The 27,759-nt window shown below is 37.1% G+C and overlaps 1 protein-coding gene across 1 annotated transcript in view; it reads left to right on the top strand.

Annotated features, from left to right (window-relative positions):
• The first annotated feature begins 333 nt into the window (after window positions 1-333).
• LOC113435964 (vitellogenin-2-like) overlaps window positions 334-27,759 on the top strand; it is a 28,362-nt gene continuing 936 nt past the window's right edge. The window contains exons 1-37 of the mRNA XM_087930100.1: window positions 334-388; window positions 523-543; window positions 3,637-3,657; window positions 4,686-4,706; window positions 4,880-4,900; window positions 5,367-5,515; window positions 7,248-7,493; window positions 8,121-8,288; window positions 8,589-8,734; window positions 9,718-9,904; window positions 10,020-10,171; window positions 10,347-10,524; window positions 10,655-10,777; window positions 10,984-11,187; window positions 11,660-11,877; window positions 12,184-12,281; window positions 13,922-14,040; window positions 14,249-14,350; window positions 15,119-15,232; window positions 15,320-15,506; window positions 16,181-16,250; window positions 16,578-16,763; window positions 17,249-17,363; window positions 17,934-18,111; window positions 18,206-18,328; window positions 18,663-19,690; window positions 20,700-20,753; window positions 21,348-21,440; window positions 22,513-22,692; window positions 22,797-22,939; window positions 23,743-23,881; window positions 24,296-24,407; window positions 25,026-25,212; window positions 25,956-26,047; window positions 26,452-26,549; window positions 26,884-27,034; window positions 27,376-27,525. Coding sequence (XP_087786226.1) covers window positions 349-388; window positions 523-543; window positions 3,637-3,657; window positions 4,686-4,706; window positions 4,880-4,900; window positions 5,367-5,515; window positions 7,248-7,493; window positions 8,121-8,288; window positions 8,589-8,734; window positions 9,718-9,904; window positions 10,020-10,171; window positions 10,347-10,524; window positions 10,655-10,777; window positions 10,984-11,187; window positions 11,660-11,877; window positions 12,184-12,281; window positions 13,922-14,040; window positions 14,249-14,350; window positions 15,119-15,232; window positions 15,320-15,506; window positions 16,181-16,250; window positions 16,578-16,763; window positions 17,249-17,363; window positions 17,934-18,111; window positions 18,206-18,328; window positions 18,663-19,690; window positions 20,700-20,753; window positions 21,348-21,440; window positions 22,513-22,692; window positions 22,797-22,939; window positions 23,743-23,881; window positions 24,296-24,407; window positions 25,026-25,212; window positions 25,956-26,047; window positions 26,452-26,549; window positions 26,884-27,034; window positions 27,376-27,525 — 5,614 coding nt within the window. The 5' untranslated portion in view covers window positions 334-348. The remainder of the gene's footprint in view (window positions 389-522; window positions 544-3,636; window positions 3,658-4,685; window positions 4,707-4,879; window positions 4,901-5,366; window positions 5,516-7,247; window positions 7,494-8,120; window positions 8,289-8,588; window positions 8,735-9,717; window positions 9,905-10,019; window positions 10,172-10,346; window positions 10,525-10,654; window positions 10,778-10,983; window positions 11,188-11,659; window positions 11,878-12,183; window positions 12,282-13,921; window positions 14,041-14,248; window positions 14,351-15,118; window positions 15,233-15,319; window positions 15,507-16,180; window positions 16,251-16,577; window positions 16,764-17,248; window positions 17,364-17,933; window positions 18,112-18,205; window positions 18,329-18,662; window positions 19,691-20,699; window positions 20,754-21,347; window positions 21,441-22,512; window positions 22,693-22,796; window positions 22,940-23,742; window positions 23,882-24,295; window positions 24,408-25,025; window positions 25,213-25,955; window positions 26,048-26,451; window positions 26,550-26,883; window positions 27,035-27,375; window positions 27,526-27,759) is intronic.

The following is a 27,759-nucleotide window of genomic DNA, read 5'->3' as shown; positions in this document are numbered from 1 at the left end:
CCAAATGGCCATCAGACAGAAGTAAAAATTGGAAATAAAATCCCTTAAAACATATTTTATGACATATTTGACAACCTTCAAAAATAGTGTAGCAATATATATATATATATATATATATGATGAATTTAAGAAATATGGAGGTATTTGTAGAAAGAGAGAAGAAAAACAGGACTCTTTTCTTTCCAGGATTAAAAGTAGGATCAGTTCAGTAGTCCAAAAAATAAAAAGTTGCTGAAACTGATTAAAAAATGTGCAATCAGCAAAATCCTGGTTGACCCAGATCACATGATGCTTCTCATCTCTCTATAAAATACCCAAGATTGGTGAGAGTTGCCATTCACCTTCACCATGAAGGGAATCGTCCTACTTCTTGTAGTGGCCATTGTGGGTAAGTATGGCTTTCTTTTTACCATGACTCCATTGTAAAATTTTGCATGATTTTAGTCAAAATATATTTTATAATTTAAAGATAACTCCATCCTACTATGTTCATATTGTAATCTCTTGAATTTCTTTCCTCAGCTGCTGAGAAATTCCCAGCCCGTAAGTACAACATTAATATATCTTATATTATTTCGACTTCCGGTTGTCGGCTTTGCTAACAGCTGTGATTCGCTTTCTCTGTGATTCCTGCTGTGCTAGCCGCCTTGGTGCCTCCGATCCTGATGGATTTGGAGGCTAAGGCTGCCCTTTGGGGCAGCTGAAGAGAGGGGGGATCCGGACAGGGGTGAGGGGCATCGCAAAACTCCCCCCCCAGCCGGCAATAACCCCCTTTTCTCAAGACGGTTCCAACGGTGGTCTTTTATGACCACCATAAAGAAGCCGGCAATTGGATAATAAAGAATGCGCAGGAGGGAGAAGGAGTTTTTCTTTTTTTTAAAAAAAGAAAGTTTTTTCTTGGTTGAACTGGGACCTTAAGGATATATTTAACACCTGGGAAAGTAATGACTTGGAAGCTATTGTTCCTGATTGATGTTTTCAGCTGCAAAGAATAGTGACAAACAGGGGAAGTTACTCTCCCTCCCTTATGGAATTAACAAATGGAAAAGGGAAACCAGCCTTTTGGTAGAAGGTAAAACCTAAACTCCTTTGTTATACGTGGGAAGGGAGAGGCTTGCGAAAATCAATTTTTACTCTAAGACTTTGTTGGAGGAGATGCCTTGAAGATAAAGAGAATTTTCTTTCCCTAATTTGACTTCACCCCTAGAAGAGAAACTGTAAAAAGAAGAAGCTTTTACTCTGCCTGGACTGTTTGATGACTGTGGGACTTTGGGACGTTTGGGAACTGTTTTAAGCCTTGAAATAACTGATTGGTTTAAGAATAGGATACAGAAAGAGAAGAAGAAACTTTAAAATGGCTCTACCTCTTGATGAACTAAAAAAACAATATCTAAAAACAAAAAAAGAAGGCAAAGATGTTATGGGAGAAGCCCTTTGTTTCCTAGATAAGGCGCTTGCTATGTGTCAGCAAATTAAACAACACCTTGAAGAAATCGAGGAAGAAGAAGCCATTTTGAATGAACTAAATGGCGTGACTAAGAAAGAAAGTAGAAAGAGAGGAGCGAAAAGGAAGGACTTAAGAAATAAAAAAATATTTATAAAAGAGAAAAAGAAGATGCAAAAACAACAGAATGCTAGAAAGCAAAAGGAAAGAGGAATGCAGAAAGGGGAAATTAAGAAGACAGAGGTTTTGAGAGGAGGGGGTAAAAAGTTTAGGCGGGCTAAGAAGGAAAGGGAAAAGGGGGAAAAAAGTTTCAAAGATATAAGACAAGATGGAGATAAAGAAATTTTTTTCAGGGATAATGGGTAATATATGGGTTTTTATTTTTTTTTAAAGGGGGGGATTCTGCAAAGTACACATGAGTATTGTAATAGTGGTATTTGTATTATAAGTAGATAACCAGAACTTTTTAAGATCTAATAAAAGGCTAAAATATCAAGGTATAACTTTAAAAGGTTTAATAATGAATGATAATAAGTTTTAATAAAATACTAAAGGGAATGAAAATATTAGTTTGAATATAGAGTTTAATGGATTGATGTGTTGATTGTTATGGATTTATTATTGTAGTATTGGTTTTTGAAATAGTAGAATGTACTAAGCAGAATCTGATTGGGATTTAGGTGTTATTTTAAATTTTAACTTAGGGGAATGATAGAAAGGCATCATACTCCGATTAGGGTGTTGTAATGTACTGTTACAGACTGGTACGGTAAGCGTGGCAACCTTGTAAGAGTGATGGATGGACAATGGAATGTAGCCATGTGATAAGGTGCCGTGTGGAAAAGTACTAGCCAGAGAAACGGAGAAATGAGAGTAATATGGGAGAAACGAAAGTTATGGAGATAAGAGTACCTGGGGAGGAGCTAAGAAGTAGGAGCATAAGATATCAGCTATGGCATAGGTTTGCATTAGCATAATTATGTAGAAAGTTCTTTGTCCTGCTATGACGTATGCATGTAGCCTATAAAAGGAGTACCCACCATTATTAAAGGGTCTTTCATTCTGAGTAAACACTGTGTGCCGTGTGTTTATTTATTTACCATGAGAGGCCCAGGGCTCTGAGTTCAGACCCTGTCGTCGCCAGGAAGCAGGCGGAGAAAAGCCACAATAGGGATATGTTAATTCATCAGTTAATTCTAAGTCTGGGTCCATATTTCTTTCTAGTGAATCTACTACTTTCAAATCACATTCCTTTTGTGAATTTAATTTATTTACGATTGCCTGACTTTGACTGTTTTCCAAGGCCTTTATAACTTCATCCAACTTTTTAAAAAAGCTTTCAGCTAGGAATGGCATGTTATCAGAGAGTCTTTTCTCAAGTATCAGCCTCATTCCCTTTTCTATAATCTGATATGTTGTTCCCCAATAAAGTAAATAAGAGAGTTCTTCAAAGCAGAATAAGACAATAATCTAAGGAACAGGGAAGATATCTTCTAGATATTTCAATCCAAAATTAAAAGAAAGAATGAGAAAAATAAGCACTAAACTTTTTGCAAATTGATACAATAAAAAAATCCCTGTATGAATATCCAATAAAAGTGTAAATCAAGTAAAAGCACTTTCACTATCCGGGAATACCCTGTGATTTTCCTTATGGAAAAGCAGGAGTTAATGAAAACAGCCAGATACATCAGAAGAAAAAAGCAAAAAGAACAGATAAAATCCAGCAGTGGGTTGAATAAATCAGCATTCAACCAGCCAATTAACTTTTAAAGATAAAAGAATCAGTTTTGGCAGCAAAATCAGCAGATTGTCAGCAGGAGAGAAAATGTTTCCTACCAGTCAGCAGCCATCTTGGGGAGGAAGTGTGCTCTTTATTTGCAATTCTGCTAATTAAAAAAAGTACTTCTGCTTATTTTATAATTCAATATAATTATTTAGCAAATTATACAATTAAAGCATGCCAGTCTGATTATGATGTATTTGTTAAAAACAATAAATGTAAATGGTACCTTTTAGTAGTCTTTGTGGAAACTTTTTAGCCTTGGAGATCTTTGCTGGGATTAATGACTTTTTGTTATAAACCAGCATACAATAGGATATTTGATATTTTTGTGTATATATTCTACATATAAATCGTATGTTGTACTGTTAAAACTAACATTATATCATGTTCATTTTCTTTCTACCAGGGAACCAGAAATCCCAGACAAGTAAGCTGAAAAATTACAACAAACCTAACCTCTTGTTGAAATGACATTAAACAAAATCAACTATTAAACAATTAATCAATTGATACTCATTTAAGGACTATTACAGTTAAAGTCAAAGCTCTATATAATTACTTTTTTGCTTCCTAAAGGAAGGAAACATCTGAAACAGACGTGATTTAGTATGCAACAGTTCGCAATTTAAAGGAAACAATGATATATCAAAACAGAAGGAGATTAAAAAATACCTACATATACTCTTAAATGTGAACCCTGGAAATTTAAAATGGCCTTCCTGGTTTTCAAGTACTTTAGTTAATTTAGTAATGAGTCTGGCTAATGATTTATAGTACATAAGGAATGGATTAACATTTGTAGGAGACAGTCAGGCTGAGACTGAGAGAGGGGTAAAATGTATCATGAGTCTCGAATCCCTTCATGCTCACAAGAGATCTAAGTCCAACCCACCTTGAATTCCATTGACTCTTATCTATTATTAATATGCTTTGACAGTTAGTAGCTCAGATTCTTGTAGAGAGCTTAAGCTTGCAATAAATCAACATATGTATTTGAACTGCCTGGACTTCTGATTTCCCACACTTGACAACTTTACTACCAAAATGTTTTGCTGGTACAAATATAAATATACCATCCAGAATCTGGTTTGTGTAATCTCTCTTAAAAACTAACAGTGGTGAGATCCGACAAAGACTGTGTAGAGCATTAGACATGATAAGGATGGTGTCAAAGGAAAGCCATGATTTGCAGAATGCCTCATTCCCACCAAAGGAAAAACACCACACAACCTGTGTAGAAGACGGAAAAACAAGACATAGTCAGGCAACTTGACATTTGGATGCAAAACACTTGAAAACAGTGGAAGGAAAATATCCTGAAAGAGGGGTCCCTTGTGACTGGAATCTTGAATAGAGCAGTATAACTATGTTATAATTCCCATTTGTATATTTTTTACAATAAAAGTAGTTCAGAAAATTAACATATTCACTAAATATTGCATTTCTGCCCCACAGAAACCCAGAATCCTGAAACGGGTAAGTCTAATGACTATAACAAGACAACTCATCAGTATTCCTATGTTAGAAGATGATCATATAATAAAACACAATGTTGCAATTCTCATTTGGATATTTTAAATAAGAAAATATATATTCTATTGTTTTATTCTACAACTGTACTCAACTATTTATTCATTTTTTTCTTCCAGGAACCGAGAATGTTGACATCAGTAAGTATATTCATATTTGTATTTGTACAGTATTTAAATCAGCAAATTAAAATGACATTTGGGCTATTACTGCTGGGTGAAGGAAAGAGCATTAGTTGAGTTGAATAAAACACATGAGTTGTAAAAAAGAAATTCTTTGTTTAAATCTTGCTTAGTGGTCAAAATTACATAATATTGATCTCTATTTTTGAGTTCTTTTTAAAAAAATACAGATACATTATTATTCAATACACAAAAGCAACAGCAATCTGTTCAAATGGAATACATTCTTTTTGTTTCCTTTTGTGATTTGCACAGCAAACCATAAAGAGACTCAAAATCAGCATGTATAAATAGTAAGACTTTAATGAAAATCTACCTACCATTGTCCCATTAAAGCGTCAGGTTAATAATCATGGAGTTTACTCAGTGAAAACCTGTAGTCTAGTATAAATGTCCTCTTTACTGAAGACAACTCTGTTTGTAGAACCAGAACTTCCTGCCGGACAAATATTGATATACAATTACACCACCGTGCTTCAAACTGGAGTTCAAAACAAAGATTATGGAAAGAGTCTTCTAAGGATGGAAACTGAAGCAATAATCACAACAAGTCAAACAGAGCATGTGCTTCAAGTAAGTTTTCTCCCCGAGGATAAAATTCCTTTCAGTAATTCTCAAGCCCATTCAATTGATGGGAAACTATACTGTACATTCATTCAAGAAATAGTCACATATATGGACCACAGATTGATGGGGGAAAAAAACCCTAAGCTTTGGATCACAAAATGCAAAGAGATTGCCAGTTTTGTTTTGTCTTCTCAGTGGTAAAGTAGGCTTCATGTTGGAGAGGAGAAGAAAACTCCCTAGAAAGCAAATAAAACAGAGACCACAGAGAGAGGATTGTTTTACTCTATGTTGTACAGTAATGTACATTCATTCTCAGACCTAACATTTTCTGTACAATAGGCCAAGGGAAAAATGATCATTTTAAGCTTCAATACTTTATTTGCCTGCAGTTAAGAAAAGTTAAGCAATCCTAAACTATTCATTCATAAGTGCATTATACTCCTGACAAGAACAACTGTGATTTTAAGATTGAAGCATAATGGAATATTAAATTAGTGTTCAACAAACTAAAATGTAATTAGTGAAGGTGTTTCAAATAGTTTTTGAACTGGGATAGACCATGCATTACTTCTCTGAGTGTTGATCCCCTGGGTCTTTATGCCGTGGGAAATATTGCAAAATAACTTTGCAATACTAAAGCTGAAGCTAGGGAGCAAGCAGTTTCTTATTGCATGGAATTGTTATATGTTTTGTCTCCTCCTTTTCTTCCCGTTGGGATAGAGACGACATGAGGATGTGACGCAACTTTACCAATCCTTGGAAAATAGATTTAGGCAGGGGTGGGCTGCTGGGGGTTCGCAGGGGTTTGGGACAGCCCCTAGCTAAGATTCTGTGCAGTTCTGAAAACCTCCAAATCCCATTCCTGGCTGGCCCCACCCACCCCACCCCACCCCTTCCAGGAGTCCCCACATGGCCCTTTTTGGATGTAGGTAAGTGCAGGGTGCTCACAGAGGCTTGGGGACGGTGAAAAAGGGTCTCCCAGAAGTTCCGGAAGGCCGGAAATGGGCCTGTTTCTGGCTTCCAGAGAGCCTCCAGAGCCCGGGCAGGCCATTTTCACCCTCCCGGAGGCTCGAGGAAAGCCTCCAGAGCCCAGGGAGGGCAAAAACAAACCCCCGCCCCCGCCATGGAGGCTAACTAGGCCCACTATGGTGACACCCACCCAGCAACCAGGCAGAGAACCCTTTGCTAAAATTTTTGAAGCCCATCCCCAATTTAGGTGACATTGCAGCTCTTCCATCCAGTGAATGATAATTTTCATTTCCACCCTGCAAAAACAAATGCCATGTGAAATCACGACAGCGGTGGGATGCTGATTGATGGACAATTAATACTCCCTTATTGGTCAACTGGAGGAAGTACTGGACAGCACATCAGTATCCTCCCATGGCATTGTCAGAACAGTAGGGATAAGGTCATTTGTAGACTGGATAAGAGTCTCATGGTTTACATCACTATGCCAATTAATCATTAATGGGAACAGGCTTTTTATTGTTGAATGTTGCTATGATTGGCTAGTGCAGAAATCGTCTTTTTTTTTTTTAAGTAGGGGGAATAGCAGTTCAGGAAAATAATATTAGTGCATTTTTTACTTGCTTCCTGTTTGAATTTAAAACACATTCTGTCATGGGGAATAAGCACAATCCCTTCCAAATTAATGATTTTTAATCTCTCCTACTGACATCCACAAGACTGAACAATTGCTTCCTTTCTTACTTTCTGCCCTCCATTTTGTTCTTAGTTAAGGAATATGAGAGTACGAGATGCTGTTGGATTCCACCCGAGAAGTACCTTGTCAGAACCACGAAGGGAATATAAACAGATGCTTGAATGCCAGAAGTATAGAGTCCATTTCACCTACACTGGAAGATATGGCTCCATCCGTATGCCAAAGAATGCAGATCCATTTTGCAGGAATATTTTGAGAGGCTTCTTGAACCTGCTCATTCTCACACCACGGTACCAGAAAGAGTATGAAGTACTGGAGGTTAGGCTTTTTTAAAATATTTTTTTTCATTTTTTCAAGCTTTATTTTACTGCAGTAGACTACCTCCTTTCTTCATAATTTACATTAAGCTAAAAAAAAAATCCGGGAACCTTCCAGATGTTGCAAAACAACATCTGTGGCCATGTTGGCTAAAGCTGATAGCATTTGGAATCCATTAACATATGAAGAATCAAGTGTCTCCTACCTCCTTGAGCAATGTGATTTCAAAGGATATTGGATTACTCTTTTTAATTTGCTACTTTGCTTACCTTTATTTTTTTTTTCCTGACAAGGAAATAGAGACACCAAGATAGCCAGATTTGAACCAATCTGTTTAGGTATCAATTGCTATTCTCCCTCAAATAGGTGGCTATTCATGTCCAGGAACTTCTTTGGATGTTCCTGAACAACTGATAAGTCTATTTCCCACTAGGATTTGAAAAACGTTAGTAAATGAACAGAATGTAAAGGAACAGATAATGGGGGTGAGAAATGATGTCCCTAAGCTGTAGACATTTTAAATGCACCCAATTTTATTTAAACCTTCTGCAGATCTCTCCCTTTGACTCTCATTGGGAATGTGAGTTTCCATGTTCTTGTACAAACTGAGTTTCTCAATATTGGCAGGATGGGCTTGAAGGCGAGTGCAACACCCGGTACGTTCTCTACGAGGAGAAAAAGAACAACATCTACCTGTTTAACAGAGTCAGGGACCTGAACAACTGCAAGCAAAAAGTTATGCTGAATGTTGGAATCCCCTTCTTCCATCTCTTCCAGCAACCCAACTGCTTCCAAGTAAGAGTGCTCTACATCTATTTTCTCACATGTTGGTGTGGGTCTCTTAGCTTTAATGGAGGGCTTTCCTTTTGCAAACTACAAATATGAGATTTTGAACTGGGACACGAAGGGAGAGGAGTCCCCCATTTCTTAGGTTACTGTTCTGATCTGGACCAGGACTTTTGTATTTATATAATTTTTAAAAATGGGGGTGGGGGGTGGGGGGAAGAGCTGCTAGCCACGGCTTACAAATAGTACACTATTTGTAAGATTATATTGTATTTCTCCTTGTGAAATATGTCTCCTTTTGTTATTTAGAGAGAAAGATTTGTTCAAGGCACATCTGCCTTTGTCACCAAAGTGAAGCGTGACAACAAAGGTGATCTGATCATTCAAGTCAAGTCTGAACAAGTATTAGAGTTCCCTATAGGTGGAGAGGATGCTACTGGATATATGAAAGCTCAGTAAGTAGCAATATCAAAACAAACAAACAAACATTTTGCGCTATGTTTAGTCTCCTTTGCTTTTTAGTCTACCTTATCTATGCACTGAAAGGCATTTCTGAACTATGGCAACATTAGAATGTAACTTCAATAGATCTGTGCTTCTTTGTTCTGTTCTAAACTCTAGTAATCTACCAGCAGATCCAGGGCTGCCTGGAAACAGAAATCAATTCAGCAAATATATCTTTGCCAACACCACTTTTCATTTTCAGAACAAAAAAAGAGGAACTGCATTTTTATGGCCTTAAATTTGTGGAAGATAACACTGACTCTTAAGGATTTTGCACAGTATTTGTTTAATTGACAATGGCAAAAATATCGTAGGTGTGATAATAGCAATAGCACTTAGAGTTATATGCCACTTCACAGTGCTTAACAGCCCTCTCTAAGTGGAGTCAGCATATTGCCCCCAACAAACTGGGCCCTCATTTTACCCACCTCGGAAGGATGGAAGGCTGAGTCAATCTTGAGCCTGGTGAGACTTGAACTGCTGAACTGCCGGCAATCATCAGTCAGCAGAAGTAGCCTGCGGTATTGCATTCCAACCACTGCACCGCCATGGCTCATAATAATATAATATAGTCCTTATCATAACCTGGCAATTGATCTGATTTGCAGAAAAACCTCATAAAAGCCATAATTTCCTATGGAATCGAATGCACTAGTCTTACATTTAGGGATGAACAATGCAATGTTGGGAATTCAGATTAAACCCTTTTTAGAAAATTAGCAAATAGACATAGCTCAAATGTGTTTCTTTTATTCAACGTTTTGGAATAGCAGTGCATTTCTATTGGCTTTGGTTGCACCATCTCTTATCTCTAGTTACCTTTTTCTGACTTTCTAGAGTCAATCCTGCAGTGTTTCAAATGGGGGGGTCCTCCTTTCTGATGATTTAGTCATCTCTGAGTGTGTGTTTGTGTGTGTGTTTTGTTTTCTTCCAGCCAATTGTTGAACTTGAGAGAAGTGAGACCTGACCAAGGTCAGCAGCAGCAGCAGCAGCAGCAGCAACAACAACAACAACAACAACAACAACAAGGAGAGCTTGAACTAACCAACATTCGTTATGACATTCCCAAAAGTCTGCTTTTGCCCGTGATGGAGAATTACAACAGAGATCCTGTACAACAGGTAGAAAAATGAAATATTGAATAATTTAACCCTTTCAAAACCAAACAGAAAACACCATGATCTTGGCAGTTGGAATGAGTACATGCTCATGCTGTTCTTGATTTTTCCTTGACAGGCTGAGCAACTCTTGCAAGACTCAGTGCACTGGCAAATGCGGGATAAAATGTTTTCCACCAAGGCTATATTATTGCTCCGACTTGTACAACGCATGTCATACAACGATCTGACAACTCTCTACAATAAGGTTTCAAGAATCCCTGTTGCTAGGTATGTTAGCTAACTTGGATATTGCACGCTAGCTATTACCTTAATCTCCTGAAACCCCTAATGCTGTTTTTCCAGAGGAATTATCAAGATTCACGGAAAAATCAGCCAGAAAACGTTTCTTCATTAGTGGAGGATTCATGATATTTTTAAGAATGTGTCCTTCTATTCATTGCAGAAAAAACCTATTGATTTCATGTGTGCACGCGGGTAATTTGATCACAGTGAAGTTCATCAAGGACAAGGCAGTCAGTGGAGAATTGGCTTATTCTGACCTGATTTGGCTTTTGCCCACAACCTTCCATTTTGCTAACCCAGATATTACAAAAGTGGAGGAAACTGCTAAAGTGACAGCAGTGAGTATATGTTACATTGTTGTTGAATGGCACACTAACGTGTTTTAAAAATCTACATAGGATGCTTTGTGACCCTCAATTGAGAGTGTTTTCCTAAATTCTAAGAACAATTTTGTTTTCTTCCCAACAGGAATTACTTTCCAAAATCACTGACAAAACATCTTTCCTTGGAAAAGCAACCTACCTGGCATACGGGACTATGGTGAACAGGCAATGTTCCACTTCTCGAACTTGTCATCCTAAATTGCTTGAGGTATATGGCTAATTTTATTTATAGATCTAGATGGATATCAAGATCTAAATCTTGATTTTATATAGAGAGATAATATTGAAACAAAAGAACATTAGTTTTTTTGGCAGAAAGCAGTACAGAGTATTTGGATACAGAGTTGAAAATATATGCATACGAGTGCACAGACCCACGTCCTGTTTGTTTGTTTGTTTGTTAATTCTTTATAGCCTCTCCACAACATCCTAACTGAGGCAGTTCGGGATAAAGAAGAAAACAAAATGGTATTAGGCATGAAAGCTATTGGCAATGCCGGTCAGATCAGCAGCCAGAAACATATAAAAGTCCTGTGTGAGACTGCTAAATATCCTGAATACATCCAGGTCATTGCAATTCAGACCCTAGCGCAAATCGGCAAGCAAGATCCTACAAAGGTAAGTGGCAGAAGACATGCCTTTGTTAGAGTAGGTAAAAACTTTGTGTGTCTGTGTGTGTGTGTGTGCGTATTGTATATGTATATGTATATGTATATATGTATAATGGTCTTGCTTTCAGGTAACTGCAAAACTTTGTAACCCAGCTAAAAGTTCCTATTAAGTGATCCCTGAAATCACATTGCTGAATAATCTTTACAGCAATTTTTGGAACTGGTGGAGGCTTAAATGGGATCCCTACCTAGGGGGAAAAAAAGAGAAAGTAGCTAGTCATTGCATGCCAAAGAAAATGGTCCACTCAAAGGCCTAGCCACAATGCAATCTTAGGAGCCCTTATTTGGGGTTATTTGGCTATCTTATAAGTCACAGAAAGCAAATCCTGACAAAAACCATTATCAATATTTCCCCTGATTGTTTTCATGTTTATTAGCTGAGCTCCACATTCATTTGTTTCTTCCTTTGCTTCCTCTAGGTTCAAGGTTTTCTCCTTCAGATCTTTATGGATGTTTCACGTTGTGAGGCCGTTCGAATAATGGCTTGCATTGCCCTCCTAGACAGTGTCCCTCCTCAACCTGTAGTAATAGCCATGGCCAATGCAATGCTGTATGAGGAGAATCTCCATATTGCCAGTTTTGTGTACTCTCACATGAAGGCTATAACAAAGATCAGGGACTTTGCCTACTACAACCTGTAAGTAGAGAGACGTTCAGACTATGTGTTATATTAGGTACAGAAATGCTATATCTGTCAGGGTTCCAAGCAATACATCCCCAACAACAAGAACTCCCATCATACACGGATTAGGAAGTTTGTTAAACCTGTAGAAGGCTGCAAGCTTCTTAAATTGTAATCCTATACACAACTTCTCAGAGGATACAGGATGTGAGCTGAATTCCCTTGTCTAGTGCTGCCTATTCTGGAGTCAGTCTGTAGATGTTGCCCCAGTTAATAGTTAATAGAAACTAATGTCAACAATATCCTCTTTTTTTCATTTAGGGCTTCTTATTGCTCTATGGCCCTGAGAATTCTGAGCCCTAGGTTTGATGGACTGAGCTCCCCTTTCAACAAGGCTCTGTTTTTCACCTTTTTCAACAGTGAGTAACTATTATTTCTTTCTTTCTCCATCCTTCTTTATGGGATGAGTCGCAATATTTGGACATCTGCTCCACTATGTTCCAAGTGAAAAGGAATCACCTTATTGTGTTTATTTAGTTTCCTACCCAGTAGTTCTAATTTTCAAATTCTGTACTGTGTCCTATGTCTTACATTTTATAAACTCAAAAGGATAAGAGGGGTTATTCATGTATAAGTTGTAGAATCAGACCAAATCATTGACTTGGACTCAGTGGTAGTCTTCAAAATTTTTTACTACCTGTTCTGTGGGCATGGCTTGGTGGGCATGGTGTGGCTTGGTGGGTGTGGCAGGGGAAGGATACTGCAAAATCTCCATTTTCACCCCACTCCAGGGGAAGAATACTATAAAATCCCCATTCCCTCCTCACCCCACTAACCTGCTTTCCAATTCCGTTCTCCAGTGCAGGGCAACAAAAGAAGACCCAACTGATCATCTGGGACTCCGATCAGCTGGGATTTGGGAGGCAGTGAATAAATGGAGGCGGGGCCAACAAGAGGTGGTATTTACCGGTTCTCTGAACTACTCAAAATTTCCGCTACCGGTTCTCCAGAACCTGTCAGAACTGGCTGAATACCACCTCTGCTTGGACTGTTACAATGATTTACATTGTAGTGACTAGTAAAACTGAGAATGTTTCCCTAGTTTACAATGCCTGAGGATGTTTTTAAAAATGCTTCCCTTTCCTGCTTTCTGGTTTTTCCAAGCACTAACTTTGCAAGGTTCAGGGTTCCATGCTTCAGGCATCTCCTTTAATTGAACCTTGCCTTATTTCATACAAAACATTAAGTGAGAAATTACAGGTTGTGCAACAGTGATATAAAAATGAACAAATGATTCTATTGCTCTGAGCCATAAAAATTGTTCTGAACTGTGCAAGCTCTCTTAAGACAGAACTAGGGCTGCAAAACTGGATTATAAAGATTAGGACTGTGGGACAGCAATAGGGAGATATAAAAAATTCACTCTTTGCTATCATATCACAGCAGCATCTGAATCTTTATACTCCAGATCTGAGAGTGGTATTCTAAACTTTATTTTGCAATGCAGTTCACATAATGAGCCCAATTTTGCTTGTCAACCAAGCAAATTACTATAGATCTAATAAATAGGTAGTTTATAGTACAGACAAAAAGCTTGCATCAACATAATTTCTTAGAATCCTAGGGCATAAGGCAGGTATGTTAGCTTAAGCTCCTCAATGACAATAGTATTCTTGGTTTGGTAGTTAAAGGACGACTAAGCCTATTCAGTTAGCCAAACAAATAAAATTCCAAACCTTTCCCCCAACTTCTTTTGACTCATGAAATACAGATGTCAAGATGGACTTGATAAGGAAGCATGTTTAGTTGTCAGCAATATGTGTGTGTGTGTGTGTGTTGTATGTATACATGTATGTATGTATTGAATGTGTGGGCATTTGCATGTGTATATATATTTGTGGCAGCAAGATTATGTAACGTTCCATCTCAATAAAGAAGAATTTATAGTATAATAAATCCATGAGACTGTTTTTCAAGAAAAAGAGCAAAAATATCTTTTTCCATTTCAAAAAGCTAATTATCTCATGATGTGTGTTTTCTTGTTCTTTTTCTATGACAGCTTTTCTAAACAATGGGTTTACTATGAAATTCTTCATGTCTGGTGACAATAGATATCCTTCAAATATCCTCTTGAAAACATATTTAACGATTTCCCATAACACCATTGAACCGCTAGAGGTATATATTACATTTTTAAAAGCTCATTACTAAAAAGCATTTGAGATGTTAGTATGCCCTTACCATGTCACTTCACAAATAATACATCTTTCTTTCTTTCTTTCTTTCTTTCTTTCTTTCTTTCTTTCTTTCTTTCTTTCTTTCTTTCTTTCTCTCTTTCTCTCTCTCTCTCTCTCTCTCTCTCTCTCTCTCTCTCTCTTTCTTTCAGATTGCACTGCAAGTTGAAGGTCTAGATAAATTGTTTGAGGAATCAGTTAGCCAGTCTGACCAATCCGCTACCAAACAGAAGATCAAAGAAACCCAGGACAAGGTATATTTCTATATTTATTCCTTTGAACATAAATGTTAGAGGGATTGTTAGATAAGATTATTCCAGGAGATTTATTAGGAAAGCTGCCTGCTAAAATCTTGCGTCTGGTCACAAAATTCTTCACAGATTAATATTGTAATTTAAGATAATGTTAACCTTATTTGTGGGGTAAAATCTAAATACAGGTTGTTCTTAACTTACAACCACAATGGAGACAAGAATTCCTGTTGTTAAAGAGGACAGTTGTTATGTGAGTTATGCCCAATTTTATGACCTTTTTGGTTGGGTTGTTAAATGTAGTTTAACACTGTAGTTGTCGAGTGAACCCAGTGGTCATAAAGCAAGTCCAGTTTCCCCTGCTGACTTTCTTGTGAAAAGCCAGTTGGGAAGGCCACAAGTAGCAATCACATAACTCTGGGATGTCATAAATACAAGTTTGTTGCCAAGCACTCAAATCTAGATCACGTGACTGTTAGGATGTTACTATGGCTACAAGTATGAAAACTCCTGATTGTAACTCTTTTTTTGTGTGTTTTTTTTAGCAATGTTTTAACTTTGAACAGCCTCTATATGAATGGTTGTAAGTCAAGCACTACCTGTAAATTAAACTGGTGGAATCATAGTATGTCAGAACTGGAAATATCTTTCTGTAAAGTGTAATGTTTGAAGGGGAAATGCAAATAATCATTACATTGTCTTTTTATTTACTTGAACTTTAATTACATGAACTGACTCAATACTAAATTGCTCTCATTGGCTTGACTTTAGCTTCCAGGATACCAAGAATTAACTGTCAGAGAGCCCTTCATTGGTACATCAGTCAAATTTCTAGGAAACGATATTATATATTTAACCTCTGAAGAAATGAAACCACAATGGAAGGTAAAGATGTCTAATACATTTTCACCATAAAATCCATATTGTTATCTCAGTCAGCTTAAAGCCCCTTGTCTCTTCACCCTGTTTTAGGTGGAAGGGTTAAGACCAGCTATGATCAAAGTGTGGATGACATGTTTGGAAATCTTTTTGAAAATGGTCAACACTCAATTCAGCCAATACCACGTTGTAGATATGGGACAAGTTTTACCTACAGCTCCTGGTCTCCCATTCCAAATAACAGCTAATATTGTTGGGGGAGTAGATGTAACTTGGAAAGGTAAGGATGGAAATCACCGCAATTCAAAATAGCATGGGTAAATCATATATGATGGGGGAAATGGCCAATAATAATACAATTGAAAAATATTACCAATGCAGGTTATTAATCTGAAGCAAGTGAGATTTCTGTATGATTCTGATAAACACGTGTCACTCAAAACCTGATAATATCATCTTACTTAAAATGTAGTTGTATTACTATTTTTTATAATGGCAACAATTCAGATTTCTTTCTCTATGATACATCATTTATTAGCTTAAAAGTTTTCAAAGTAGGATATTATCATGGAGTCTTGCTTTACTCTTTTTTTGTTGTTCACAAAACAATCTTCTTATGACTATAACTTCATTGCTTATCACTATTGTATGTACATTGAGAGCTTACGCACTGGGAACAAATTCCTTATGTATCTAATCACACTTGGCCAATAAAAAATTCTATTCTATTCTATTCTATTCTATTCTATTAACTACAGGCAATGTCATCTTTCATTTGTAACCTTTCCATCTTTTCCCAATTTTTCTTTTGGCTCACTGCCCTGCCCTATCATCAATTATATTAACAATGAAAATATAGAAATGTTTGTGTGAAACAATATTACTACTAGGAGGCCCTGATCTTTAAGTTGGTCTACTTTTGAACCATTTTAAAATAATGTTTGTTTCTTGTAGCAAAATCAGAAATATTTCAGAACGATGTCAGAGCAGCCAAAATACAAGCACAACTCGACAGCCATGTTCGGTAAGCAAAATAACATTACTTTCTATCTTCCTTCCCCATAAAGTAAGCAGAATTCTGCAGCAGAATATCCTCTATCCACCCCCACGATCTCCTCTATCACTGACATATAGACATATGAAATCAATGTACAGAAGTTAAGACTGGCCCAGCTGTTTTGGCATTTGGAACTGAACGTCTCAAAAGCCTTAAATAACAAAACCTTTACCATTCTTTCATGTTGTTCAAATCCATTTAGTTTGAGGTGGTGTCTTCAATCTTCTTGACATTAGAATTTCCTCTGTTACCGTAATCTGAAACCGTATCCTAAAATTTCTCTTCTTCTATCAGCATCCACGGTCAGGTATCGATGAGCTGGGAAGTTAAGGCAGACTCTTTTGCTAATGGAATAGAAATTTCTGGTGACATCCATTCAGATACTGCACTCAAAATGAATCTTTTGCTGGACATGCCACAAAACAGATTTAAAGTAGAAATTGATAATCTTCAGGAGCAGCCTAATACACTGATTTCAAGGTAGAAGAAGCTCTTTTATAATTTGTTTCATATCTTTTTGTCATGCATTATATAGGACTTTCATCTACTGTATACTGTAAACATTATACATATACCTCAGTGATAGCTAACCAATTGGTCTAAGCCAAGAATTATGGCTGGGTACCTGTAGTGTGCTCTTTTGCTAAGTTTCTCAAACATTTTATTTTGTAACAATGTTCTTTCTGCTAGGTTTGATGAGAAATTATAAATATATATAATAATATTTATAAACATTTGATTCAGGCTATTAACTGTCTGGCCTAGTACCATAAAATGAACCACTGTTTTTCCTCTATTCTTCTTTCCCTCTACTCCTGGATCTCAACAAGGAAAATTTCATCATACTATTTCATTCTCAGGATGCTTTGATGTTGAGTTTGTGTTCATGTTAATTTAGAGTATGTTAACTTACTGTGGAGTATATTAGAACACTATCTATTTCTCCTCATTGAATTTCTACCTAGTCATAGAGCACAGGCTGTAGTAAGGTGCGGAAGTTTTATGGAAACAGCTGCAATTCTTCCCATACCAGTTGAAATTGAAGAGTGGGATGAAGAACCTGGCAAAGGCAACGTCAAAGTAAATATGTTTCTTTTTGTGTGTCAACACTGATATTTGGTGGTCTATTGCACAGTTAAACTGTCTGATATTAAATAATGGCTACTTTTATTTTTGTAACATTATTTAGAAATCTTAACATAATTTTGTTTGTATCTAGGATTTTGTTATAGTTTCAACTTGTTCAAATACATGCTTTATTTAAACATAATGCTAAACAATTTATTTAGAACCACCTGAGAACAAGAACATTTGTCAAGCTATTGAGTGTCTGTATAATGATATGATATGAACTTTGAAAAAGAAAACCAATTAAAATGCTAAATTCATCTTATTATAGAACTGTTTCTTAGAGAAGTATAATTGTCATACTTTTTCTATCCTAAACTTCTGTTAGCTTGGTAGCTCCAGTGACACAGAGCTGCCTTTTTTTAAATCTCTCATATTGCCCATAAAGACCCCTCAACTTTTTATTATCTATGAGACTTAGGATTTTCTTTAACACCCAAGTTTAATCTTCTTCTTCTTCTTCACATATGTGTACTAGCAGGTTATTATTGCCAAATTCTGATGTGTCTATCTTCATTTCAGCAACAATCTCAAAGTAGCCAGAAACCTCAAGAGCGATGGGACAGTTGCTGGCCTCTAGCTTGGGTCCCGATAAACCTTTGTGCAAAAACCATCAAGACAAAAGGATATACACCCTACCAGAATTCATTGTTACATATGTTGTGCAGTGAACATGAAATGAAGTTTTCGTATCAACCAGGTATTAATATGTGGTGAAATGTTTAGTTTGTATACTTGCAATTGTTCGTGCTGATCACTTTCTAAAATATGTATCTGCATTATAATCCATGCAGATCCTGGTTTGACTAAGATCCTAGTAGATGTCAACCTAGACTCTGCAAAAATTAGGATGAGAAGAGAACTGGTACCTGAAAATGAAGACCAAGAACAACTGAAAGGAGAACAACAGGAGGTACGTATAACCCGTGGAGGAAGAGCACATTTTATAAGGTTTAAGTTAGCTAGGTATGAAACAAGAGTTGTCATATTTATAATTTATTTGCTCAATTTCTATAGCTGCCCATCTCAGTCATTTGTGAAAGGTTCACTTTCTAAACGGATTTTGATAAATGAATTTTGTCCAATTCCACCTTCCCTCTATTAATAACACAGCAATTATGTGGTAGAATATTATAAGGAAGAAACTGTTAATTCCGAAGAAACTCTGAATTCTTTAGAACAACTTAAAAGAAATAATATTTTAACCTTCAACTGTGTTTTAGGCTGATATCAAAGATCAGAAGAGTCCAGGCCAGAAAGATCAGAAGAGTCCAGAGCAGGGGCGTCCAAAGAAGCCTGGCCAGGATACCAAGCTGTCAAATCAGGACGCTGCCTCTCCTGTAGTGAAAAATGAGAAAGACAAAAATCAAGGTGGTATCAGCAGCAGCAGCAGCAGCTCCACCTCCAGCAAGGACAGCAACAGCGAGGATACCAGTGAAAGCAGCAGCAGCAGCAGCAGCTCCACCTCCAGCAAGGACAGCAACAGCGAGGATACCAGTGAAAGCAGCAGCAGCAGCAGCAGCGAGAGCAAGGAGAGCAGCAGCAGCAGCCAGTCCCAACAGACTGGGATAAAGAGTTCTTCCCAGAGCCAGTCTAGTAAGAGTTCTTCCAGCAGCAGTGAAAGCAGTGAAAGCAGCAGCAGCAGTGACAGCAGAGACAGCAGAGACAGCAGCAGTGACAGTAGCAGCAGCAGTGACAGTAGCAGCAGCAGCAGTGACAGTAGCAGCAGCAGCAGTGACAGCAGCAGCAGCAGCAGTGACAGCAGCAGTGACAGTAGCAGCAGCAGCAGTGACAGCAGCAGTGACAGTAGCAGCAGCAGCAGTGACAGCAGCAGCAGCAGTGACAGTAGCAGCAGCAGCAGTGACAGCAGCAGTGACAGTAGCAGCAGCAGCAGTGACAGCAGCAGTAGCAGCAGCAGCAGTGACAGTAGCAGCAGCAGCAGTGACAGTAGCAGCAGCAGCAGCAGTGACAGTAGCAGCAGCAGCAGCAGTGACAGTAGCAGCAGCAGCAGTGACAGCAGTAGCAGCAGCAGCAGTAGCAGCAGCAGCAGTGACAGTGACAGCAGCAGCAGCAGCAGTAGCAGCAGCAGCAGTGACAGTAGCAGCAGCAGCAGTAGCAGCAGCAGCAGTGACAGTGACAGCAGCAGCAGCAGCAGTGACAGCAGCAGTAGCAGTAGCAGCAGTAGTGACAGCAGCAGCAGTGAGGACAGTACCGTCGAGAGCAAAAGCAGTGAGAGCAGCAGTGAGAGCAGCAGTGAGTGCGATGACGTTGAGGAAAAGGTAATTATGATGTCATTTCTTTGAATACAGTTAATAGGAGCAAGAAGGCAAAGCCTGCTTCATTGAAGGAAATGTATATAGCTGTATCTTTTCTGGCTAATGGGAATTACAAGTTGGCCAAGAGCTATGGGAGTCCACCTGACTTATGAAGGAATTCCCCAGCCATCTTGCTTGTTAGTCCTAGGTTCTGATCCCTGGAATTTGAAAGCTAAGCATTAGTTTACATGTGTATCAAATGGCGCTCACCCACAGAGATTTCAACACAATGTTATAAGGCATGGCATTTTGAAAGAAATCTTGACATCAAATAGGAAGGTTGGCGTCCATCATATTAGCTGGCTATTATGAAACTTTTGGTTGCCCATTGGGCTGACAATGGAGCACCAGAATAAGCAATTTTACCAACGAGTGTACCTGCATCAGAGTACACTAAATTCCACAAACGCAGAATGATAGAGAACAACAATGCACACTTAAAAGGAAACAAATTGTGTTGAGGTAACAACAAATGATGTGGTTTTGATTTCTGTTCATCTCTCGTCATGCTGATTTGTCATCTGCTTTCGGGGGTATGAGAAATCAGCATTGGGTATTTAGTAATCTTGTCATCTGCAGTATTGGGTGTTTTGAGTTAGCCCACAATGCAATTTCAGTAAGAGATAATAGAGCTTATAAATCAGTTATTTGGGAAAGCTTATAGTGATGGCATTGTTGTTATATCACTGAATATTCATTTTTAAAAATAGCATTTCTATCAAATATGGAAACTTTGAAAGCATCCCAAACTATTATTTTAGCCTTAAAAAGCAGCATTAATGAGGCTAGCCACCTTGTTTTAACCAATCATTCAATAAATAGACATGAATTTTGATCTTCAAAGTCCAAGAGGATCTTCAGGGACATGACTTTCAGAAATAACATTTCTATTCATATTGTTTTAAAATTAATAGTTTATGTACCATCACAGTGTGAAAATTTCTCTGAGTGTTCTTTTTAATTTTTTCCTAAGGGAAAACCAAAACAGTTTTATGCATATTCTTTTCGATCTCTGAAGAAAACGAAGGTAAGATATGGGAGTACAGAAAGTTTAAACAAAGCCGGAAAACTGTTGATGGGATGTTAGTGGCAATGCAGTATATTTCTTTTGGGGGGGAGTGCGGGGGAGTGGAAATATAATGTATTGAAATGAAGGTAACTGATTCCGGAAATGTTTCCATTTTCTTCATTTATCAGTACAATATCTTTTGCTATTTATTATAGAAAAGATAAATAATTTCAACATTCAGTTTGCTCCCCACTTGTTTAAAGTGTTGATTTATTATTATTTTCCTTTGTCAAAAAAACAAAACAAAAACCCTACATAAATAAACCACCACACCATTTTTTTCAGCTGTGAAGTTTCTTTTCTAATCTGAGGCAGAAAAATGGTTTTCTGTGCAGACTGGCACCTTTGGGAGGTATTGGGAATAGAAATTCCATAATTCCCTACCAACATGACAAATTAGCTAGTCCTTCATAAATGTGTATTCTGCACATCTTTGGGTGGCATTAGGATAGGGAAGGCTGTTCTAACTGTGAGACTTTCTTCTGCTGCTTTAAAACTCCTCTAAGGAAGCTGCGTATTCTGAAATTTGCTTTAATACTTTTGTTTCTGCAGTCACAATCTGATGACCCTTCTGATTCTGACTCTCAGCTGGACTATAAAAGAAAAGGAGACATCATTGATGAAAAAAGCTTAAAAGACTCTGAGGTCAGTATCCAAATACCTTTCCATTGGGAAACATCAATCTTGGGGGGGAAAAAAACTATCTGGCTTAAGCATGAGAAACACAAAAGGCAATAATGAGATTTTAAGTAGTTTATATTTTATTGTTACCATTGTATATTTATACATTATTTTAGACTGATATGCTACTTGGTTTTAATAGAGCCATGGTGGCACAGTGGTTAGAATGCAGTACTATAGGCTAACTCACTGCTCACTCCAGGAGTTCGATTCTGAATGGCTTAAGGTTGACTCAGCCTTCCATCCTTCCGAGGTCGGTAAAATGAGGACCCAGACTGTTGGGGGCAATAGGCTGACTCTAGACCGCTTAGGGAGGACTGTAAAGCACCGTGAAGCAGTATATGAGTCTAAGGGCTATTGCTATTGCTAATCCAAACTGAAATTTCATGTATACAGTGAAAATATAAGATCCTAATATCATGCAAAAACGATAATATATACAGGCACTTGTTATCATCAATAAAAAGCAAGTAGCATAGGATCAACTTTAAAGAGACAGAACCCCCCCCCCCCAAAAAAGCCTAACAAACAAACCTCATTATTCTTTGAAAGCAAGGACAATAACCTATAATCCTACAATTGTTGGTCAGGGTAATCTAGTCTTATAGCAGAGGTGGTATTCAGCAGGTTCTGACCAGTTCTGGAGAACCGGTAGTGGAAATTTTGAGTAATTTGGAGAACCGGCAAATACTGATTGGAGGTTTTACAGTATCCTTCCCCTGCCATGCCCACAGAACTGGCAGTAAAAAAATTTTGAATCCCACCACTGTCTTATAGGGTCTGGAGTTTAAGAACATCTGGCTGTATTAAACAGCTCAGTAATTGAGAAATTTTCAGGTGGGCTATTTAGCTCTCAGAAGTTACCTAGATTCCAGAATGTCCTAGGTAAGCTAAGCATCAACCGATGGCCCTCTTTAATAACACATTTGGGATTTAGTGGTAATTGTGATATTCACTTTAAAACAATGTACTTGTTAAACCCAGACCAGCAATTAAATAAATTTCTTCCTTTGGAATTGTTTTTTCTGCTTTAAAGATGAGGCCATACGCTGTTGTTGATTTCCGCTACGAATATCTTGGTAAGCAACCTCGTGGGCATAAACTTGTAGTGCTCAAAAGTCCCTCTGCAGTTAAAGTGACAGTGAAAGACATCGCTCGCCCAGCCAGTCCAGTGGTATGCTTCACCTACATGGAGCTCCATCCTCATAAAATGGTGGTAAGCCTTTTCCAAATGCACATGGTTCTATACAAGCATTAAATCAAAATATCGGTGACCGACATTAAGCAAAAGTATATCTGATGTATTTCTTTCCTTCTTAGGCAATTCTGAGAGCTGGTCAGGATTGCAGAGACTACGATGTTTCACTTGAAGTAGAGACTGGTGTGTTTGCTAAAAGGCCAGCTCTTCAGGCAAAATTTAAGTACCCTAGGGCTCCTAAGCCAGTGAATGATATTATAGAAGAGTAAGTAAATGATTCTGAAGATCTAATGCTGTATGCTACAGCAGCTGAGGTGTATATGTGTACTTAAATGAGCCTGATTCTTTCCCAACAAAGAGGTAGCTTTGTTTTAAACTAAACTGTGTTTCAAGCTAGTTCTGGTATCAAAGTCTGGGCAGTATTCGAAATTGATCTGTGAATAAATTTGCATTTACCTCATTTTTCAAGGAGAATAGCCTTTAAAAAATGGCTAGTTATTCCCCTCCCCCACTGATAAGGTCAACAAGTATATTCGATGGAGGCAGATCAGAATTATGTGGTATAGTACTCCTCTATGGACATTACTTATGCATTTATTTCTATTAACTAAAAAAGCTAACTTTACTACATCTGATCAAAATGAATGAATGAATTGGTTCCTCAACCAAGTACACCTTCTCAAAGGCAGCTATCTTTAAATAACTTGACTGGTTAAGGAAGGAAAGAGTATTGGCCATTTTATTTGCCGTTTTCAAACTATCTATATAACCTCTTGCTGGATGAATCTAGATTTTGGGGGAAGATTCCCTATAAATGCATTTCTACCTCCACTCCATCACCCATGCAAGCGATAGAATAATAAATGTCAAAGCTAAATGCAAATCAGGCGCATACCTACTCTTGGCTAAATCAATCTTTAAATATTATCCACCTACTTTACAGACTAAATATGATATATTGAGGACTATGAAGTTTGTTCTAGGGGTTTGTTTTCTTAGATACAGAATGTCCTTCCTATGTCCCTTAAATTATGTTCTGTTAAACCAGGCTTTTCTGTCTTTGTCAAGAGTTCTTGCAGTGCTCCCTGGAATTGCCTACATAGCAGACTTCTCTCACAAAGTCCAAAAGAATCCTGCTAAAGAAATTTCAATCATTATGGCTCTAAAACGTCCAGACGAATGTCTCATGGTCATGAAATTGCCAGAAGTGAGTTACATATTTTTTTAGACAACTCTCTTTTGTTTAAATACTAATCAATTAAATACCAAGTACATTTATTTATTCATTCTGATCAGCTTTGATGAGGTTCTCAAAACAGCTGCTCTACAGCCATGTAAAAATAGGGAGAGCCACAGGCGAATGTTATTGCCATTTTGAGGGTTAGTTTTTGGCCTACCTTCCACATATGTTCTTCCTATGTATACAGCAAGGCCGGTAAGATCTGGTTGTCCAATTGGTCAAGCCAAAGCAGTAATCCAATGTGAGAAGGACATTGATTAGGACTAGTGCATTGTCAAACTGTATCTATAAACTAAGTAAAAACAGAATCTTTGTGCCTCTTTGAAAATGCACTGGAAAAATAACTATTAACTCTACTTATTTTTTCATCTTTCTTTCCAGGATCTCCTCTACAATGATAACTGCAAACTTCCATATTCAGTGCCAATGGATCCCAAAGCCAAAACTTCAAAAATCGCTGATATTCCAAAATTGCTTCTTGCTGTTCGGAATGGTCAGCAGTTTTACTATGTACTTATAATTTCTGGACAATCTTGTGGTCCTTTCAATGATGTTGAATATCAGTTCCCATAATTCCCTGCCAAATGATCAGTAATCTGAGCTGATGAAATTCAACACCATTTGAAGGTTCACAGGTTTCCTTCCTCTACTTCAGCTGTTTAAAATATATATTATATCATAAAATTAATTTGTTTTATTTAAATTCATTTGAATATGTAGAGAAAGCTATAGCAACTTTGGATTTAATTTTTATTTTAGCCTAAATAAAATGCATATGTATATTATGTATATAAGACTATTCCATTTTTATAACCAAAGCGGAGTAATCACTTTATATATCATTTCACAGACAATTTAAAACCAAGTCAGTCTAAAAATTCATCACTTATTCCAAGGTGACTCGTGATAATGCAAAGAAAATATTAAAATGAACTGAACATAAATCTCCCTCTAAAAATATCTACAGATTTCTACATTAGATTTCTGTGGTAACAAATATAAAGTTATTTTCTCAAAGTTCTAAAATACAATTTATTGGCTGCTTCTCTAAATAGTCAAAATATTAGAAGCTTCTTTCTTCTCTCACCACATTCTTACTTGCTGTTATCAGGTATTTGTACGGTAGAAAGCAGAAGAATTTTAAATTTCAACAATCAAGTCATTACAAAAGGATTGCCTGATGATTGTTTCATAAATGTACTGGGAGATTGTACTTGTCACAAGAAGCTGCTTGTACTGATGAAATACGAAACAGCACACAATAATAGTCTTTTTATTGAAATCCATACACATGACATGTAAGTAATTTCCAATGCATTTTGAATAATCTAGCCTGAACTCATGAGAGAAAACGTAATTGCCAAAATTATTAGAAAAGAGCTATTCTATTATACATTTGTATGTTTTTTGAAAACTTACATAATTTTATTCAAAATCTGAGCAAATTAAATATAACTAAGCAACAACTATAACAACTGCAATAAAAATGGAATCTCAACAGCAGAATAAATCATGAATAGTAAGGATGAGGATAATAATAAGGCTGCACAACAATAATAACAACAGCAGGTATATATTAGAAAGCACTTATGTTACTGGAAAACAAGAATAACCAGAAGAGTCTCTTGTGTTAGAAAAATGTCAGATTTTTCTCTTGGCTTCTGAATTAAGAGTCCATCTTTGAGGGAAATGGATGATTCAGAAATGCGAAAAATAAATAAATGAGTGTTTCAAGTTTGGGTTTATCAGGAGCTATGAAGCGGGATATCCTGTGCTTTGCTTATACAGTAGACGAAAGTTCTGTTACCTCCAAGCAACCAGCATTTTTCAGCCAGTAATTAGGATTTTAGATATTGGGATACCTATTAAAACTGGCTATTTTAAATGGTATGTCTTTTTATGCCTGATAAAATAAACTTGCATAAGAGAATAAGGTAACGCTCAGTGTTAATGAACTCATTATTGTAAACATATTGAGCAAAAACTCATGAATTTTGAATTCAGTAGACTAACTCTCTTTTATATTTTCTGTTTCTATAAGTATATGTACCATGAAGCAGCGTGATGGTGAGCTCATTCTAGAAGTAAATGGCACTAGGTTACAGGATGGAGTTATCCCTCGTTCACTGAAACGTACGTAAAGAAAATAATCTTAGTCATGAGTTAATGAAACAAATGAAGAGTTTACTAAAAAAAAAAAATCAAAGAAACTAAGTTTATTGCCAAGAAATAGAAAATAATGATACAGTATAAATCGAGGAGAAAAATGAATTTAAAAAGAAGTATTGACTAATTCTGGATTTAGAAGTAGTCCTTCAATTATGCATTCTCCATATGGAAATGTTTATATTTCCTGAATCTAAAATATATTAGAAGGAACCAACATGGGTAGTTTGAAGATCAGGAAGGTTTAGATGGAAATGGGAAAAGAAACAAAGCATACTCCCTGAACAAATTTTATTTCAGGGGAATTCCATCTACTATCCCTCTTGGTGGAATTATTAATTGAACTTTCATTTCACTTTTAAAACTTACAGATGTACCTCTTCAATTCAAGGAAACAAAAAGTGAACTGGACTTTAGAATGCCCTTAGTGGGATTAGAAAATGCGGTATACACAGGATATAGTATCAAGGTATTTTTATTATATATTACTGTCATTATTACAGAATATTTAAAGTTGTAGAATGTTAAATGATAAGCAAATACAGGAATGATTCTTGCTCCTTTAAAGATTAATTAAGTTCTTGATGCGCTTAGGAGAACAGCACTTCAATCACATAAGATTTTGAGATAAATTGGTCTGAGGAATCCTGTTTAAATTTCTGGAAGGGGTGGGAAATGAGCAAAAACAATTTGAAACACACTCTGTTTTGTTGTTTCCGAATGTATTTATGATGTTTCATTTCTTTCAATGCTTGTTGTAAACAAAAATCTATTCCCCCCCCCTCCCACTTCTTTTTGTGAAGTTTGAAGTTAATCCCTTGATAGAAAATTCATGTGGTATCTGTGGATGGTATGGTTCAGAAGCAAAAGCATTCCGGAGACCAAGTGGCCACATAGCTAGAGATGAAGTGAGCTTTGTGCAGTCCTGGGTGGTCCCTGATAAATGTGGTGGAGGTAAGCAGAATCTGATGGCTTGCTTTAATAGTCACCAACAATCTGCTCCAGATTTTTCCTTGCTCTGCTCAGCACTTCGACATCACTGTAAGCAACTGGATTAAACCATCACTTTAATTTCCTATAATGGCTCAAACAAGAGTAGCCTATGGCTGCAAGGAATTAGTATTGCCCCAAAGTTGATTATTGTATACCTGTAGAATATATTGTTTGGAATAAATTATTTCAAATCACATACCTTCAAAGCTAGTAAGCATGAACATGATGCTTTCATAAATGCTACTTTGGAAAATGAAGCTGTAGAGCTTTCCTTTTGATAAATCTATCTTGTTCTCTTGTAGACTGTAAACTGCGACACACAACAGTGAGACATGAGAATCCAATCCTAATGGAACAGTGTGCTACCAATCTTCCTGTCACACGCTGTGCTGAAGGCTGCTCAGCCACCAGTACTACCCAAACCTTAGCTAGCTTCCATTGTGTGCCAACTGGTATGTAATGTTTACTTATTTTGGATATTCTTATAAAGGGGAATGTAAATGTTAGATATGGGCAGGCACACTAGATGATTCACTTAAGAAGAATATTTTTTAATAATTTTCTGCAATCTCTTGGTTTTCAAATATCTTGTCTTTAGAGGGGAGCACCAAAGAGCTTGATTTTATGGGGTCATTCAGAATACTGTAAACATTTTGCTCAATAGTGGATTTTCCTCTTCCCACTGT

Source organism: Pseudonaja textilis, chromosome 3, assembly GCF_049901715.1.
Source record: "Pseudonaja textilis isolate UNSWEBS1 chromosome 3, rPseTex1.2, whole genome shotgun sequence".
NCBI classification, from domain to species: domain Eukaryota; kingdom Metazoa; phylum Chordata; class Lepidosauria; order Squamata; family Elapidae; genus Pseudonaja; species Pseudonaja textilis.
This window is presented reverse-complemented; position numbering and strand designations above follow the sequence as displayed.